We start from the raw sequence: 16,785 nt of genomic DNA on the forward strand, positions 1-16,785 counted from the left end.
TTCTAGACTTCACTGCACGAGAAAGATAAAAAGAACTATGATGCTTAACCCATGGGTGTTTCTGTTACAAACCCAGCCCTAGCAGAGTATTTCTAAGGCACAGATATAACCTCTCTCGCGCGTCCCTTGAGAGAAGTGGCAGCATCAGATGCTAGATGACCACGGAAAGGGCAGGTGAAGCCTGCCGTGAAAGAGGCCAGCGCCTTACACTTCTCTGCCTGACTTCTGCCGCAGCCCGCCCCCACTGCTCCCCCGTCCTGCTCTTCTCTTTCAGCCTTAAATGGTCCCCCACCCCAACCTCTTAACATCAAATAAAAACAAGTATCTAACACACATAAAATTGTTCACAAAGGGAAGAGTATCTCAAGGGTGTCAAAATGCAGAACTCATTAAAAAACAAGACAGAACTTACAACACATATGGTAGTAAGCTGGGATGGTAGGGGGGAGGTGGCATGGGCTGCTGGGACCGGTATCTGCTGCGTCCGGTGAGCCTCCGAGGCATAAATGGAGGGTAAGGCTGTAGGGAAAGGATGTTCAGACAATTTAAGGTCATTCCACACCCACAACTTTTTAAGGTGTTGAATAAAGTCTCTTCTTTTTTAAAAACCTAGAAAGTTATTTATTGCTCAAGGGTATTTAGTATTTCTTAAATGTTAACAAAGGTGCAACAACTAGTTTAAAATAAGAATACTCTTAGGTATGCTTCTAAATACAATTTTCCAACTGACTGCAAGAATACATTTAAAATTCAAAACATGCAGAGTTATACTGAAGCAGAACTCAAGTTAGTTACCGAAGCAAGCAGTAAATTAATTAATAACAAATGAAAACTTACTACTCCATACGAAACCTCCTGATGCAAAGGATCATGTGTCAGGAACTGCAAAGGAGCCGATGGAGGTAACGTCGGGGGATGGGCAGATGGCGGGTAAGTAAAACCTCCCACAGGAAGATGTTCCCCTAAGAGCTCCACTTCGTTTTCTATCCTTTGCAGAGGCTGAAGGGCGGGGCGGGGGAAGCAAACTAATGTAAGTGTTCAGATCAATAGACTGCATCTTATAACAAAAATCAAAAAATGAAAATAAAAAAAACCAAAGAATTCTTTCGGGTCATGCATTTTCTGATGTTCACATCAATCTAAATTCATACAAGTGGACATATAGCCTACAGTAAAATCTTACTGCCTTTAACTGAATTTCAATAAGAAAATCTCTCAAACATGTTGTTAAACATTTCCACTATTCACTAAAGGATACATTTCTTTCACTATTTGAACTTTCCCTTAAAAATGATGTAGAGAAAGACAAAAAGTCACGTCGTGCGCCAGTTACATGAAAGATGAAGTTACTGAAGTCATGGCAGAGTGAACGGCATCAACTGCAGACACAACCTTTAACAGACGAAACCCAAGACGGTGTATATGCTGTGAATGAGAGCGCGGGCTAACCAGGACAGGACACTACAGGCGGTTATTTTACAGCAGAAAGCTTACGGGCTTTGGCGTTAGACAAACTCAGGGCTGTAAATGATGAGCCCTGTGGCTATCACAGAAATTACTCGCTCTGAACCTCAATACTGTCATCTGCAGAGCTGACATGTTCACAGCCTATGTTGCCACTCCACCCAATCTTTCTTTAAAAAATAGCCTGAGATAAAATTCACATACTATAGAAGTCACCCTGCTAAGGGGTACAATTCAGTGGATTTCAGTATATTCACAAGAGGTGTACAATCATCACCACTACCTAATTTCCCTCAGTCCTTCCCAAGTTCTAGACAACTGCTAATGTACTTTATATTTCTATACATTTGCTTATTTTGGACATCTAATGTATATATGGAATCACACAGGATGTGGCCCTTGTATCCGCTTCTTTCACTTAGCATGTTTTCAGGGTTCATCCATCTTGTAGTTTGTATATTAGTACTTTGTTCTTTTTAGAGTGGAATAATAATCTACTGGATAGATATACCATGCCTTGTTTATCCATTCATCAGTCAATGGACATCTGGAATGTTTCCACTTATGGCTATTAGGAATAATGTTGCTATGAACATCTGTGTACACATTTTGGGGCTGATGTTTTCAATCTGATCTCTTGGGAACATGTATTCTTAAATGTTAGTCTAACTTCTTCCCACAGTTAAGAGAACAGCAACACATTATCCAAATAGAAGTAACTGCTAACAGTTACTCTGGAAGCTTATGTATGCTTGTATAATGGCTAAATTTAGTTTTAACCTTGAATTCTCAGGTACTGGAAGCTTCCTAAGGAACATCCTGGCATGAATCCTGTCCTGATTCTAATAAAAGATTTTCTTGTGGGAGTCGTTTCAACTTTTCAGATTAGCCAAACTTCTGTCATAATTGGCTTCTAGTTTTCAGGAAAGCAGCCACGTAAGCTCGTATCTCACCTCTTCCTGAGACCAAGCATGATGTATAAATCCTGAGTAAAGCATGGTCAGGCTCTGTTAGGGTAAACCATCGAGCTCCATTCACAAGGCCATTTCCACTCTAACCATTTCCATACGTTCTTTCCCTTATTCTCCTTTAATCATGGTTCAGATGTTCAACTTGGCCTGTCTAGAAAACAATGGGGCCTTCTTCCAGTGTGTTTGCCCCCACTGATCCCTCCAGCCCCTGGAAATATTATGCCTCTCAGCTATATTCCAGCTCCAGGACAGAGTGAACTATGCTAACAGAGGATCTCATCTACTTTTCATCAGAACACAGTATAAAACCAGCCTCTGGAAAAAAACAATTGAGGTTCAAAGGATTACTTACTTGCCTAAATGAATATAAATATTATTCTAACAAGTATAAACATTTTTACAGTATTTTCATTTTCCCATTTTAGAAATGTATGAAAGGAAAAACTAGAACTGTGGGGTTTTTTTTTCCAGATTCAATTTCCAAAGGATTGCAGATACAAAAGAATTTGATTAGACAAGTTTCATATAAAATAACTAGAAAAACTTAATAAACCAAGGTAACTGTAGGTAACTGTACCTATGTGTGGGGATTCTTAGTTCTTTTAAGAACCAGGAAAGTGTCAAAGTTACAATTTTTAAATGATAACAACTTAAACATCAACTAAATTAATCTTTTAGTTCTAAATCTTCTGTAAAAGTTACAGACATAAGAGAAGAGACACCTACCGATCGTGACTGCTGTGTCTGGAAAGGGACAAACTGGCTCGGAGGCGGCAGATGAGGGGGGTGGTGAGGAGAGAGGGGAGGGTGTAAGACGAACGGGTCACTGGGGATAAGCGGGGGGAAGGCAGCGTACGGCACTGGCAGGTGCTGGACAGAACACGCCTGGAGCATCTGTAAGAGAAGTCATCGTTCTCTGCTGAGGGTCAGAACATATTACTTAAAAAAAACTATGCAATCAGATTGAAATGTTACTACCATCGTCCTCCCAGAATCATAAAAATGTCTTAATAACCTGTAGTAACAATGAGATACGTGCACATGTTTGCATTTATTAGTAAAATAAATGGTAACTAGTAATTATTCTGGATTTTACATAGTTTATAAATCAGTCAAAACACCTATCTTTTGCTTAAGCTTTTGTAGCACATATGAAAATGAAGGGAAAGTGCCACAGAGAAGGAATCTCTTCCCGCTTGGCTTAAAATGTAGCAGACATTACTACTTTCCAAGAAGCTGTCCTTTTCAATCTTGTAGATTTTTTTATTTCTAAGAGCCCAATTCACAACTAAATGCTTTATGATCTCTCAATATTTTAGTTTGCTAATTTAGCACATTGGTTCTATAATCTATTAATGAGAAACCATGCATGGGTAAATTAATGTTAAATTGGTGTTAGTATTTGTATGTATGTGTTTGTTTTAATCTCAAATTCAGACAGGATTATTAGGATTATATTAAGATTTAGCAAAGTGCTTTACTTTGAAGACTGTATTGACCTTAGACAAGTCATTTAAATTCTCTGGTTTTCAGCTACCTATTTTTCAAATAAGGGGTTGAACTAGGGAGTGGTAAAGGATAAAGTATAAGCTTATAAGAGGCAGAAAGAAGTGAGTGTGAACTCCTGTTTTCTCATGCTAATTGCTTCTATGATATTAAGCAAACCATTTTCAATTTCATCATTTAGAAAATGAGGGTACTATTTTCATCACAGGCTTCCTATGGTATGGAATAAGTAAGCCTAAGCAACTCAAAGTGCTTATTAAAAACCCAGCAAGTGCTGAGACTATTAATGTTGATCACGAAATTCTGAGACTTTATTACTAATCAGTTCAATATCCTATGTTAAAACCTGAAGGACAATCTTTATTAAGGTTTAATTTTAAACAGTGCAGACATGTGAAGGAACATGATTTGACCTTCAAAGAATGTTAAAATATGTGTAAATTAATTAGTGTAAAAACATATCAAGTTTGAAAGCTAATTCTACTGAACTGTTACTGTACAGGTGCAACTGAGATTTCTGTTGCAATAAAACTGCATTTTTTTACTCGAAGGTGAAAGCCCCCAGCCTCTCGGGTTTGGTTTATAGCGTATTTAGCCGCTCCGCAGAAGACTGCGCACTCACGGGGGGAGGCACGCTGCAGACGGGGAGGTGCTGCCCGCTGAAGACCACGGAGCACCCCGGGACCTGCTGTGCGCTGCAGGCGGGGATGTGCTGGCCCGTGCAGAGCGGGATCCCGTGGGGCGCGACGGTGGTCACCGTGTAAGACACAGGGACGCTGCCCTGATGGAGCTGTCAGAGAAGAGACGGAACGCCGAGAAGAGAGGGTGAGTCTGGGTGAGCTCTTACAGTCGGGATAAAGCATCAGTCATTAAAAACGAAAATCTGGGCATTTACTGATTCTGCTCTTAGCTGCACAGATTGTTTACAATGTACCTCTGCAACAGTTTCAACCAAAATATTCTTTTTACTGTAGAGAAAAGCTGTTTCAGGAGCAGTATATGATATCCACTGAACTGGGCCTGACTCAAAAAAACTTGAAAAGTCCACCAGGAGAATAATAACTCTTCAAGCCTGCTCTATAGAGCAGAAAATTTTTCTAAGGAGGAAATCTGGAAAAAAGAAACATGTCTGCTAATAACCTGCTCACATTCAACAGGAGGGAAAAAACCATTTGTTTAATTGCAACTAGTGAAATATTAAGTATCGTTTTAAAAAAGTTAAATAATTCCCTTCTCCCCTGGTCAGTTTTATTCCCATCTTATCTATCTGGAAGCAAACAACGTTTAAAAATATGTCCTCCTCTATCATTCTCCATGAGCATATAAACATATGCATGAACTACTGTCAAGCTTGTTTTTGTTCTTAATAGAAATGAGATATTACCCTGCAACTTACTTTTTCCAATAAATATTGTAGATATCTCTTGAAGGAAATTAAAGCCAATTCATTCTTTTTGACACTAACAAGATATTTCAAATACACTCATCACTTTAACACAATCCTATCATTCATATACTAAAGGACTTTATGTTGTATTCACCTTTTTTACCAATACAAATTAACAACCATAAAAAACATCACTGAACATATATCCTTACACATTAGTTTCATTTATTTCACAGGGATTACTGGGTAAAGAAAGGGGTGAATGTATTTTAAACTTTAGCAAAAGTCTGGATGGATTAAATCACAATCCCAATAGTAGTAACATGACTCTCAGCACCTCCACTCAAGGCAGATGCACCATATTTGCATAACAAGCATGCTTGCTTGTTATACAAATACTACAATGGGGGACGGGGGAACCAGTATCTACCGGGCTTACTTTATTATTTTTTAAATATATTTATTTGTTTGTTTTTCAGCTTGTCTATTTTATTTATTTTTCCATTTATTGTTATTAGTTGGAGGCTAATTACTTTACAATATTGTATATTGTAGTGGTTTTTGCCATACATTGACATGAATCAGCCACGGATTTACATGTGTTCCCCATCCTGAAGCCCTCTCCCACCTCCCTCCCCATCCCATCCCTCTGGGTCTTCCCAGTGCACCAGCCCCGAGCATTTGTCTCATGCATCCAACCTGGACTGGCGATCTGTTTCACACTTGATAATATGCATGTTTCAATGCTGTTCTCTCAGATCATCCCACCCTCGCCTTCTCCCATAGAATCCAAAAGTCTGTTCTATACATCTGTGTCTCTTTTTCTGTCTTGCATATAGGGTTATCATTACCATCTTTCTAAATACCATATATATGCTTTAGTATACTGTATTGGTGTTTATCTTTCTGGCTTACTTCACTCTGTATAATAGGCTCCAGTTTCATCCATCTCATTAGAACTGGTTCAAATGAATTCTTTTTAATGGCTGAGTAATATTCCATTGTGTATATGTACCACAGCTTCCTTATCCATTCATCTGCTGATGGGCATCTAGGTTGCTTCCATGTCCTGGCTATTATAAACAGTGCTGCGATGAACCAGGCTTACTTTAAATTTGTATTTCTCAGATTAGAGAAGTTGAACATCTTTTTAATATGTTTATTAATCATCTAGATTTCCTTTTATGTAAATCATCTATATCCTTTGTTCACTGCCCACTTTCTGTAAGGCTGTCCATTCATATTAACTTAAGAGTTTGGCTTTTTACTTAGAAAGACATGTAATATTTTCTCAGTCTATTATTTCTCTGTTGATAAATCTTTTATTTAATGGTAATTCAACATTCCCCTTTCCTCTAAACTGAACTACCTCTTTCTTTCTATTCAGTAACTCCCCAAACATCCCTGGATCTATTTTGCATCAAATTTGTATTGTCTCAATTATAGTCTCTTACTAGAAAAGTCAGTATCTAGTAAGACAAGTTCTTCTCATTACCATACTTTCTTCTCATTTTATTTTTGGGCCATTTTTATACATTTATTCTTACATAAATAACCTCAAATAATTTTATTCAGTTTCAAAATCCACTGGAATCCTAATTTATATTAACTGTATGTTATTTTACAAAGAACAATTTTATATTAAGTCTTTTTGTTAGACTATCCTGTCACTACATGATCACTACTATAGTACTATACCTCCAAGAAATTAGGTTTCTTCATAAATAATACCACTTACTAAATTTATTATTCAAAATTCTTTTGTGAAGTTTGGAGGCTTTGTTATATTGCTGATAGGTTATTTTTGTCTATTTCCATACCAAATGGTTAATTATTCTGGCAAAAATGCCTCATACAGCTTTATAATTAGTCCTAATAATTGGAAGAGCTATTCTGCCCAACTTGTTCTACTTCAGAATTAGACACCAAAAGTTCTCTTAATTGGCTTAAAGCACATTGTTGGGTCCCACACCTGATAAGTCTGGTGTATAGTTTGAGAATCTGCGTTTTTAATAAATGTCCAGGTCCTGCTGCTGCTGATCAGCTAATTCAAGACATATTTTGAGAACCACCTAGACTCAGAGACCCGAGACCAAAGTGCTAGTTGGCCAGCTGTTTCACTGCGGGCCAGAAAAGTAAGTATTTTGAGTCTGTGGGCCACCCCGGCTCCTGCACAAAGCGCCCACAAGTGACAGATGAGCAGACAGCAAAGCTGTGTTCCGACAGAGCTCCACGGAAACAGTCGGCAGCAGTTTGCTTTTCCTGCTCCAGATAATCCCTGGCCCTTTAAAAGGCCGCAGAAATCATGGAATCAGTTTCTCAAGTAACACCAAAAACTTACTGGAAATTTACTTGGAATATACTAATTCTACGTATGTGAGCTCTGAAAGCAGACAGTTTTTACAAGTTTGGATCTTTCAAGCCAAATATCTATTTAGACAGTTTTGTAATCAAAAAGGACTTGAACATCTTTTGTTAAGACTCTTAACTTCCTTCATGCTATTCTGATTTCAGTTGTACTTTCTTATTTGCATATTTAATATAGAGAATTTCAAACATGCTCAATGTATGTATAGTATAATGTACTATGCATATATACATATATACTATGCACATAGTATAATGTACAGTATATGAACCCCTGTATCTATCACATAGCTCCAAAACCACAAGACCACATATCCAATCCACTCCTATCAACTCCTCCCTTTGTATACTTTGTTGAATTCTACAAACCTATCGCTTCACAAATATTTCAGTACTTATTTCTAAAAGACAACACTTAAAATAACCACCACAGCCAACATCAACATATCTTAACGAAAAGTTCCTTAAAAAAAAAAAAAAAGAAGTCAGTGTTCAAAACTTCAATTGTATCATCAATGTTATAAATGATTTTTTTAACTTTTTTTTTTCTGTTTCTCAATCAGTATCCAAGAATGGTTTACATACTGCAAACAAAAACAATGTCTTTTTAAATTTATAGTTGCCACTTTCATCTCTTCTCCTTACCCTCAATGCTCCAGCTTCTATGTTGAAAAAACTGGGTTGTTTAGTATGTTTTTTTTTTTAATTATGCTGACTAGTATAAAGAAATACAACTGATTTGCTGTATTGTTGCTTTAATAATTTGGGATCTTCTACCTGTATGATGATCTCATCTGCAGTTACTTATGATGCTATTTGCTCTTCTCTTATTCTTATCCTCTTTTTCCTATCATCACTCCTGGCCTGTTGTTGTCTAGTCAGGTCTGACTCTTTCACAGCCCCATGGACTGTAGCCTGCCGGGCTCCTCTGTCCATGGGATTTCCCAGGCAAGAGTACTGGGATGGGCTGCCATTCCCTTTCTCTAGGGGGTCTTCCTCACCCAGGGATCGAGCCCACGTCTCCTGCACTGCAGGCGGATTCTTTACCACTGAGCCACCTGGGAAGTCCCCAGTCCTGGCTTAGCTCCCAGGACACTGAATAGATGCAGTGATAGTGATCACCCTGGCTTAGTCCAGGAATCAGCAAGAAAGCACTCTTAAGTTCTACCGTAATTATGTTGCTTGAAATGTTATGTGAACTCGCTGTGGGTCTATTCCTATTAGTTTTCATTTCTAGTCTTTCTTTCCTCGTGTATTTGGTAACTTTACTACTTACTGTCCTTGAAAATTTAGTTGAAGAAATTCTTTGAAAACTAGAATGAAGATTTCATCCTCCAAAGAGAATATACATGTTTTCTAGGCCCTTGCAGCCCCAAATACTTTGACTAATTTCACAGTTGATGTGAATTTGACTGCAAATTACATTTGGTGCCAGTTACTCTTATTCTGCTGAAGCTTCAACACTTTGGCCACCTGATGTGAAGACCCGACCCACTGGAAAAGACCCTGATGCTGGGAAAGACTGAAGGCAGGAGAAGAAGGGGGTGACAGAGGATGAGATGGTTGGATAGCATCATCGACTCAATGGACATGAAACTGAGCAAACTCTGGGAGATGGCCCTCAATCAAGGGGAATGCTCTCAATAACCCGGACTGACAGCTCTAGAAAATAAAACTCCCTTTTTCCATTTTAAGATCTTTTATTGGATATGATGGCAAAATTTTATATTTTTGCATCTATTAACAAAATAAAACATTCTCCCTTTATACTGAAGATTTCCTAATGTCGAATTTACCCTGCACCATCAGGATAAGACTATTTTCCTGTAACACTAGCTATCATTTATTATTTAAAGCGTCTGCATCTGTACGCAAGAGGGAAACTAGCTGAAAGGTTTCATCTGCTGTATTGTCTATGAGGTTTTATTATTAAGGAGCTTCACATAACATACTCGGAAAATTTCTATCTGTGGCTATGATCTAGGACAGTTTAAATTGGAACTTTCAGTTCTTTATAGAAATGAGAATTCAGATGTAGTCTATGAACAGGTTTTTAATTATGCCTTCAATTTCTTCCATAGCTGCTGGTCTGTTCAGGTTTTCTGTATCTTGCACTGTCCCAGTATTTACATATGCAATTGTTTCATTTCTCAATATGTAGACTCGGGCTTCCCGGGGGGCTCAGCATTCCGTGTCTTGTTTGCATCAAGCTTTGTGGTACAGGTTATACATATGCGGGCTCAGACAGTGAAGAATCCACCTGCAATGCTGGAAACACAGGCTTGATCCCTGGGTCGAAGATCCCTTGGAGAATGGCATGGCAACCCACTCCAGTATTCTTGCCAGGAAAATTCCATGGACAGAAAAGGCTGGTGGGCTATAGCCCATAGGGTCACAAAGAGCTGGACATGACTGACGCAACTGAACACATGTAGCCTCAAGTAATACAACATAAATGAGACACCTCTCCCGAAGACTTCACCTTTTCTTTGGTTCCACCTCTGCCTACCTTCTCTATCCCTACACTTTAGTAACCACCCCCCAACCCCAAGCCTAGTGTATCTTTCTCCATATTTTTCCCTATGTTCAGAGTTCTATGTATACAAACATTTAATTGTCATGTTTTACAAAACTGAACATAACACCTAATTCAATTTTGCTTTTTCTTGCTCAGCAATAATTTCTTCCTGGCATAACTGTAAGCAATTCTTTCTAACAGCTGCAGCCCGCGGCATGAAGGTGTCGTAGTTTATCCTATTATTCTACTGATGATAAGCAATCACTTCATTCTTTGTTTCTATGGATTTTCCTAGTTTAGACATTTCATATAAAAGAAATTATACAAACTGGGGCTTCCTGTGACCGGTTTCTTTTACACAGTATGTGCAAGATCATATTTTCTTTCAATTGTCACTATATGGTAGTTTCATTGTTTTTTATCTTCCAGTGCAGTAATTTCAAAAAAAAGAAAAACTGAATGCTAGTCTGAGTTTCTTTCCACTGTAATTTCTGTTGTCTATAAACTTGGAAGATTTTTTTTTCCCTAACCCTTAAAATCCAGGAACTTTGTAAGAATATGTCTAGATTTGTATCTCTGACCTCAGAAAATCATACAATTTTGGTCAATTTTTGGTCTGGCAAACCCTCTTCTCAGCTAGTTCCTCAGTTACTGGCAGAACAAAGGGAAAGAAAGCTCAGTACTTGTCATCTCAGTGGAGACCTAGGAAAACTTGTAAGCAAAGCTGCACCCAACTGTCTTGCCTACTGAACTACTCTAGAAGAAACTGGAAGGAAGCAGAAAACAGGAGTATATCCTCAAACCACCAGCTGACTGACTGACCTCACTATAAATCCTCTATCAGTCATTTCAAATCAACTATAACAATGAAGTCATTCTGAGCTTTTATAACCCTGATCTTAATTTTTTTAAAGTTCAACTTTCTTTTAAGGAAGCTGTGTAGAATTTAAATTTTAATCTTCAATGAAGAATGATGAATTTATCTAAAATGGATTCATTTTAGGTAAAACTGTTTTCTTTTAGATAAAAGTAATCTACAACAAAAAACAATCAACCTTAATAAGCTGCTACCAACTTTGAGCATCTGTATTTCCTGGATATTCTGTTACTATACCTGATCATGTATGTCAACCATTACTGCATTCTGCTGGGGTGGATGAGCAGCAGGGTGTAACAGACGGGGAGATACATTCGGAGGGTGGAAGGCTCGAGGTTCTTCTATTGCTTGCTGCTGTGCATAAGGGAGATGGTGATAATTTTCATCTTGACTAATGGAATTATGTCGAGACTGACGATCCCGTCTTCCTCTCTGACGCCTGACAGGAGGACTGTAATACAGTAAAAATGTCAAAAAGGTTGTTACGATGTTTACTGCTGTGTTCCATCAGGGTTCTGTACTGTCTCTCTTTGTAATCCATTAGCAGTATAAGCTAACATAGGCTTGAGTATTAAAGAATTGTTGTGGTTCATCATCAGCTCTAAACACAAAATAGAATGCATGCTTTTTAAAAAAATAACGGAAGAAAACAAAATCGATATTCAGCTCAGAGTATTTAGAAATCAATAGCCAATCACTGTCATTTTGGGGGTGGGGGTTTATTTGTATAAAATTGCCCTTTTTACAGACAAATATCAGTAAGTTCTTATGATTTAACTTACTATTCTGTTCCTTTTATTTTATAAACATTGTACAACAAATTTTAATCTGCAAATATCTTGGCAATAATCCTATTATGCCTAATGGGTATTTTATATTTGTCTGTCTGGCTAAGACATATAGAAAATACATAGTTCCCACACGCCCAAGATGACAATTTTAAAAAATGATTAATAACTAAAAAGCATTTAATCTATTTACAATTGCAAATAACTGAGTAACAATAAATACTGAGAATGAAAATGTGAGATGGTGTCAGCATAAATACTCTAGCGATATACAGAATTTTTAGGTACAATTTGGCTACTGAAAGAAACCACTTTTACTCTCTATGCACTTGTCATCTACATAGTTAAACACAAATAACAGTTGTTATCCTAAGTAGACTTCTATTTTCCATGTCCCTTAATTCCACAATTCAGTTCCACTGCTTTTTACAAGGGCTCAGCATGGGTAACAATTCAAAACAACAGCAGGCCTCAATAAAAATGGACTCCACTTCAGGCACAAGAGGCGAACAGCCCCCTTCTGGACACAGCTGCACACAGCCACCTCAGCGGTCTTCACTGAGGACAGGTCACCCTTCCCTTCACTGCTGCATTCTGCACCTCTAAATCTGTTTCTTCTTTCTCTCAATTGCCCAATCTTAAAAAGAACAAGGGACCTTTTTTTGTGATATTAATTCCTCCATGGTGCTCTTAATACTAACCCGCAAGGCTCCTCCTCCATTCACTGCTTCCTCTATCTTTATGTTCAGCATAACTGTTTTGCATTTCTGCTTCAAAATCGACAAACTGTATTTCATTGATTTTCAGGTGCCATCTACCTTAGAACTTACTTTTATGTTTTATTTTGAGATACTTTTCGTATAGTCTTTGCATAACCCTTATCCAGCTCTCCCTCATGTTAGTATCTTCCATTAGAATACAAAAAATAATCAAAATTAAGAAATGAACCTTGGTATCATACTATTAGTTAAACAACACAATGTATTCCAATTTCACCCAGTTTTTCTACCAATGTTCCCTCACTGTTTCATAATCAACACAAGGTCCCATTATTGCATGGTGGTCAAGCTTCCTTAGTCTTTGCCAATCCATGACAGCTCAGTCTTCCGTGACCTTGATCCCTCTGAAGACACACTTACTCTGCAGAATGAACCTTAACCCAGGTTTGTCTGATGTTTTCTCATGGTTTGCACGACGTTACCTATTACTGGAAAGGATATCACGGAGTTGACAGGCCCTTTTCAGTGCACTGTATAAAGGGCCACGACACTGATATGCATCGCTCACGCACATGTATGTATTACCAATCACTTGGCTAAACAGGTTTCTGCCAAGACCCTATTTTCTTACTGTCCATGGGGTTCTCCAGGAAAGAATATTGGAGTGGGTTGCCAGGAGAAATATCAACAGCCTTAGATATGCAGATGGTACCACTCTAATAGCAGAAAGTGAAGAGGAACTAAAGAGCCTCTTGATGAAGGTAAAAGAGGAAGAGTGAAATGGCTGGCTTGAACCTCAACAATAAAAAAACTAAGATCACGGCATCCAGTCCCATCACTTCATGGCAAACAAAGAGAAGGGGTAAATGGAAGCAGTGATAGATTTTGTTTTCTTGGGGAGATACACTGAATCATGCAAATACTCTGCTTTTGCTAAAAGTTTGCCAATAACTTTAGATTGCATGAATGGACCTTCAGCAGTCACTCTATTATGATATTCTAATGGTGATTTTCTACTCCCTTAATATCTTCCATATATATCAACTGCAATTCTGTAAAGAAGAGTTGCTCCTTCTCTCTCACTTGTTTAGTTATTTATGAGTAGGGGCTAATGGATATTTATTTTATTCTTTAGGTGATAATCCACCACAGTCATTTTATTTTGTTGTTCAAATTATTTCAACTCTGTTCAATGGGAGCATTTTGGCTCCTGTGATCTTCTACTATTGTCTCTATCCTTTTGAGTACTTCCTTAATATAGGGACCACAATGTGCACTAGGCTCATCTAGTATTTTCCTACACAGACTCTGGAATTAACCAGCTCTCCAAAGGAGACTCCAGAGAGTCCTGGTTCCTTCAACTGCGGAATGGTATTTGAAAGCTAAGTGTGCTGACTGCTTCACTGTTTTGAGCCTAAGAGAAAAGAACAAGAAGATTTATCTATGTATATGCACATATCTGTATCTGTACAATTATTTTAAAGGACCATTTAATGTATCACTAAAAAGAGGGAGAAAGCTGCCAATCAGACTATGCTACAGGCTTCCCTGGTGGCTCAGATGGTAAAGAATTTGCCTCCAATGTGGGAGACTTGGGTTCAATCCTTGACTCAGGAAGATCCCCTGGAGAAGGGAATGGCAACCCACTCCAGTATTCTTGCCTGGACAATTCCACAGACAGAGGAGTCTGGCGGGCCACCGTCCATGGGGTTGAAAAGAGTCAGACACGACTGAGAGACTAACACTTCACTTTATACCATCAATATAGATACATTGTGATGTGAAAAAATGTGCACTTTAAAACCAAAATACAAAATATACACGCCCAGATCACGACCAGATCATCTCCCAAAAAACACTCATCCTGTTCACAAATCTAAGGGCCCCTTTATTATTATTTGAATCCATTGTTGCTTCTTGCGCTTACTTCCCTACTCAAACATAATCTCAGAAACTCAAAACTCACACAAATTAAGACCCAAGTCCTCATGCTGAAATGCATATTCCTTGACAATTTTGATCCCTATCTTTCCTGAATTTCCTCTTATTAAATGTTATGTATATGACTTTGTGGTAGAACATTTAGAAAGCATAATTATTTGAAAATATAGAAATAAGAAACAGTGATAAAAGATGGACAAATATTTCTCAATTGACTTTTATATCAGTGATAGATACTACTTTATCACTTTGTTTTAGACATATAAACAGCACAAGGCTATTCCTTGTTTTCCTTGGTTCACTTACGTACCTTTGTTGGATTGAGTTTTCTAGACTACTTGCTGTTTATCTGTTTCATTGTGTGGAAGCTATATATACCAGTTTTATTCTTCCAGTGACTACACTTAAGATTTTTAAACATATACTTACATTAAAAAAAAAAATCTGGATTGCACATTTTTATTTCTCTCTGCTCTGTCCTCATTTTATGTTCAGATTTTTTTTTTTAAATTTTATCTTTTTTAAAGAGACTTTTATTCAGACTTAGCAATGTCTTTTTTCCTTTCCTAACCAAATCGTATTAAATCCTCCTTTCTGCATTTATTCTTCTACTTCCTAGGTAGAATACAGTTTTTAATAATTCTTTCAAAAAGGTTTTCTGTTTTAATTAGAAGTATAGTTGCCATACAATATTATGTAAGTTAGAAATATACAACATAGTGACTCAAAATTTTTAAAAGCTACATTCCCTTTATAATCATTATAATATATTGGCTATGTTCCCCGGGTTGTATAATATATTCCTGGAGCTTATTTTATACTTAATAGTTTGTACCTCTTAATCCCCTATTCCTGTGTTGGTCCTCACCTTTTTTCCCTCTCCCTACGAGTCTTTTTTTTTTTGCTATATTCACTAGTTTGTTGTACCTTTTAGATTTCACATGTAAGTAATACCATACAGTATTTGTCTTTCTCTTGACTTATTTCACTTAGCATCATGCCAAGTCCATCCATTCTGCTGCAAATGGCAGAACTTCAGTCTTTTTTTGGCTGAGCAGTATTCTACTACATATTCTTTATCCATTCATCTGTTGTTGGACACTTAGGCTGTTTCCATACCTCAGCAAATGAAAACAGTGCTACCATGAACATCGGAGTGTGTATCTTTCTGAATTAGTTTTTTTCTTTTTTAAAAATATGTACCCAGGACTGGAACTGCTGGATCATACGGTAGTTCTATTTTTAGTTTTGTTGAGAAACCTCTATACTATTTTCCACAGTGGGTGCGCGAATTTACATTCCCAGCAACAGTGTGCAAGGGTTCTCTTTTTTCCACAGCCTCTCTCACATTTGCTTTTCATGTTCTTTTTGATAATAGCTGTTCTAACAGGGGTGAGGTGATATCTCACTGTGGTTTTAACTTGCATTAACTTCATGATTAGTGATGCTGAGTATCTTTCCAGGCATCTGTTGGCCATCCACATTTCCTCTCTGGAAAAATGTCTATTCAGGTCTTCTGCCTATTTTTAAAATCAAATTGTTTTTCTGTTATGAGCTGTTTATATACGTATGACAGTTAACTCCTTACCAGTTATATTATTTGCATATACCTTTTCCCATTCAGTATGCTGTCTTTTCATTTTGTTGTTGACGTCCTCTGCTGTGCAAAAGCTTTTAAGGTCAACTAAGTCTCAATTGCTTATTTTTGCTTTTATTTTCTTTGCTTTAGGAGCCAGGTCCAAAAAAGTACTGTTTCAATTTATGTCAAAGAGTTTGTCCATGTTTTCCTCCACACTGAGTTTATTTCTTTACATGATGTTAGGGAATGTTCTATTTTTTTCCCATGTACCTGTCCAATTTTTCCAGCATCACTGAAGAGACTTTTTTCTGCACTGTATATTCTTGTCTCCTTTGTCATAAACTGACCGTAGTACGTGGGTATATTTCTGGGTTTTCTACCCTGTCCCAGTATCCGTGTTTCTCTTTTTATGCCAGTACCATGCTTTTCTGATGCTTGTAGCTTTGCAATATAGTCTGAAAGTTAGGGAGCAATTGATTCTTCCAGCCCTGTTGTTTCTTCTCAAGATTGTTTTGGCTATTTGGGTATTTTGTGTTTCCATAGAAATTTTAAAATTATTTGTTCTAGTTCTGTGAAAAAGGTCATTGGTATTTTGATAGAGATTGCACTGAATCTGTAGACTGCCTTGCACAGTTTGGTCCTTTTAACAATATTAATTCTTCCAATCC

General features: G+C 37.5%; 1 protein-coding gene across 10 annotated transcripts in view; it reads right to left on the reverse strand.

Annotated features, from left to right (window-relative positions):
• RNF38 (ring finger protein 38) overlaps nucleotides 1-16,785 on the reverse strand; it is a 120,178-nt gene that overhangs the window by 13,463 nt on the left and 89,930 nt on the right. For all 10 annotated transcript variants that reach the window (XM_043890730.1, XM_043890737.1, XM_043890735.1 and 7 more), the window contains 5 exons: nucleotides 11,328-11,541; nucleotides 4,564-4,731; nucleotides 3,162-3,329; nucleotides 838-999; nucleotides 413-519 (listed from right to left, as the gene is read on the reverse strand). In XM_043890730.1, coding sequence (XP_043746665.1) covers nucleotides 413-519; nucleotides 838-999; nucleotides 3,162-3,329; nucleotides 4,564-4,731; nucleotides 11,328-11,541 — 819 coding nt within the window. The remainder of the gene's footprint in view (nucleotides 1-412; nucleotides 520-837; nucleotides 1,000-3,161; nucleotides 3,330-4,563; nucleotides 4,732-11,327; nucleotides 11,542-16,785) is intronic.

Source organism: Cervus elaphus, chromosome 29, assembly GCF_910594005.1.
Source record: "Cervus elaphus chromosome 29, mCerEla1.1, whole genome shotgun sequence".
In the NCBI taxonomy this organism is placed as follows: domain Eukaryota; kingdom Metazoa; phylum Chordata; class Mammalia; order Artiodactyla; family Cervidae; genus Cervus; species Cervus elaphus.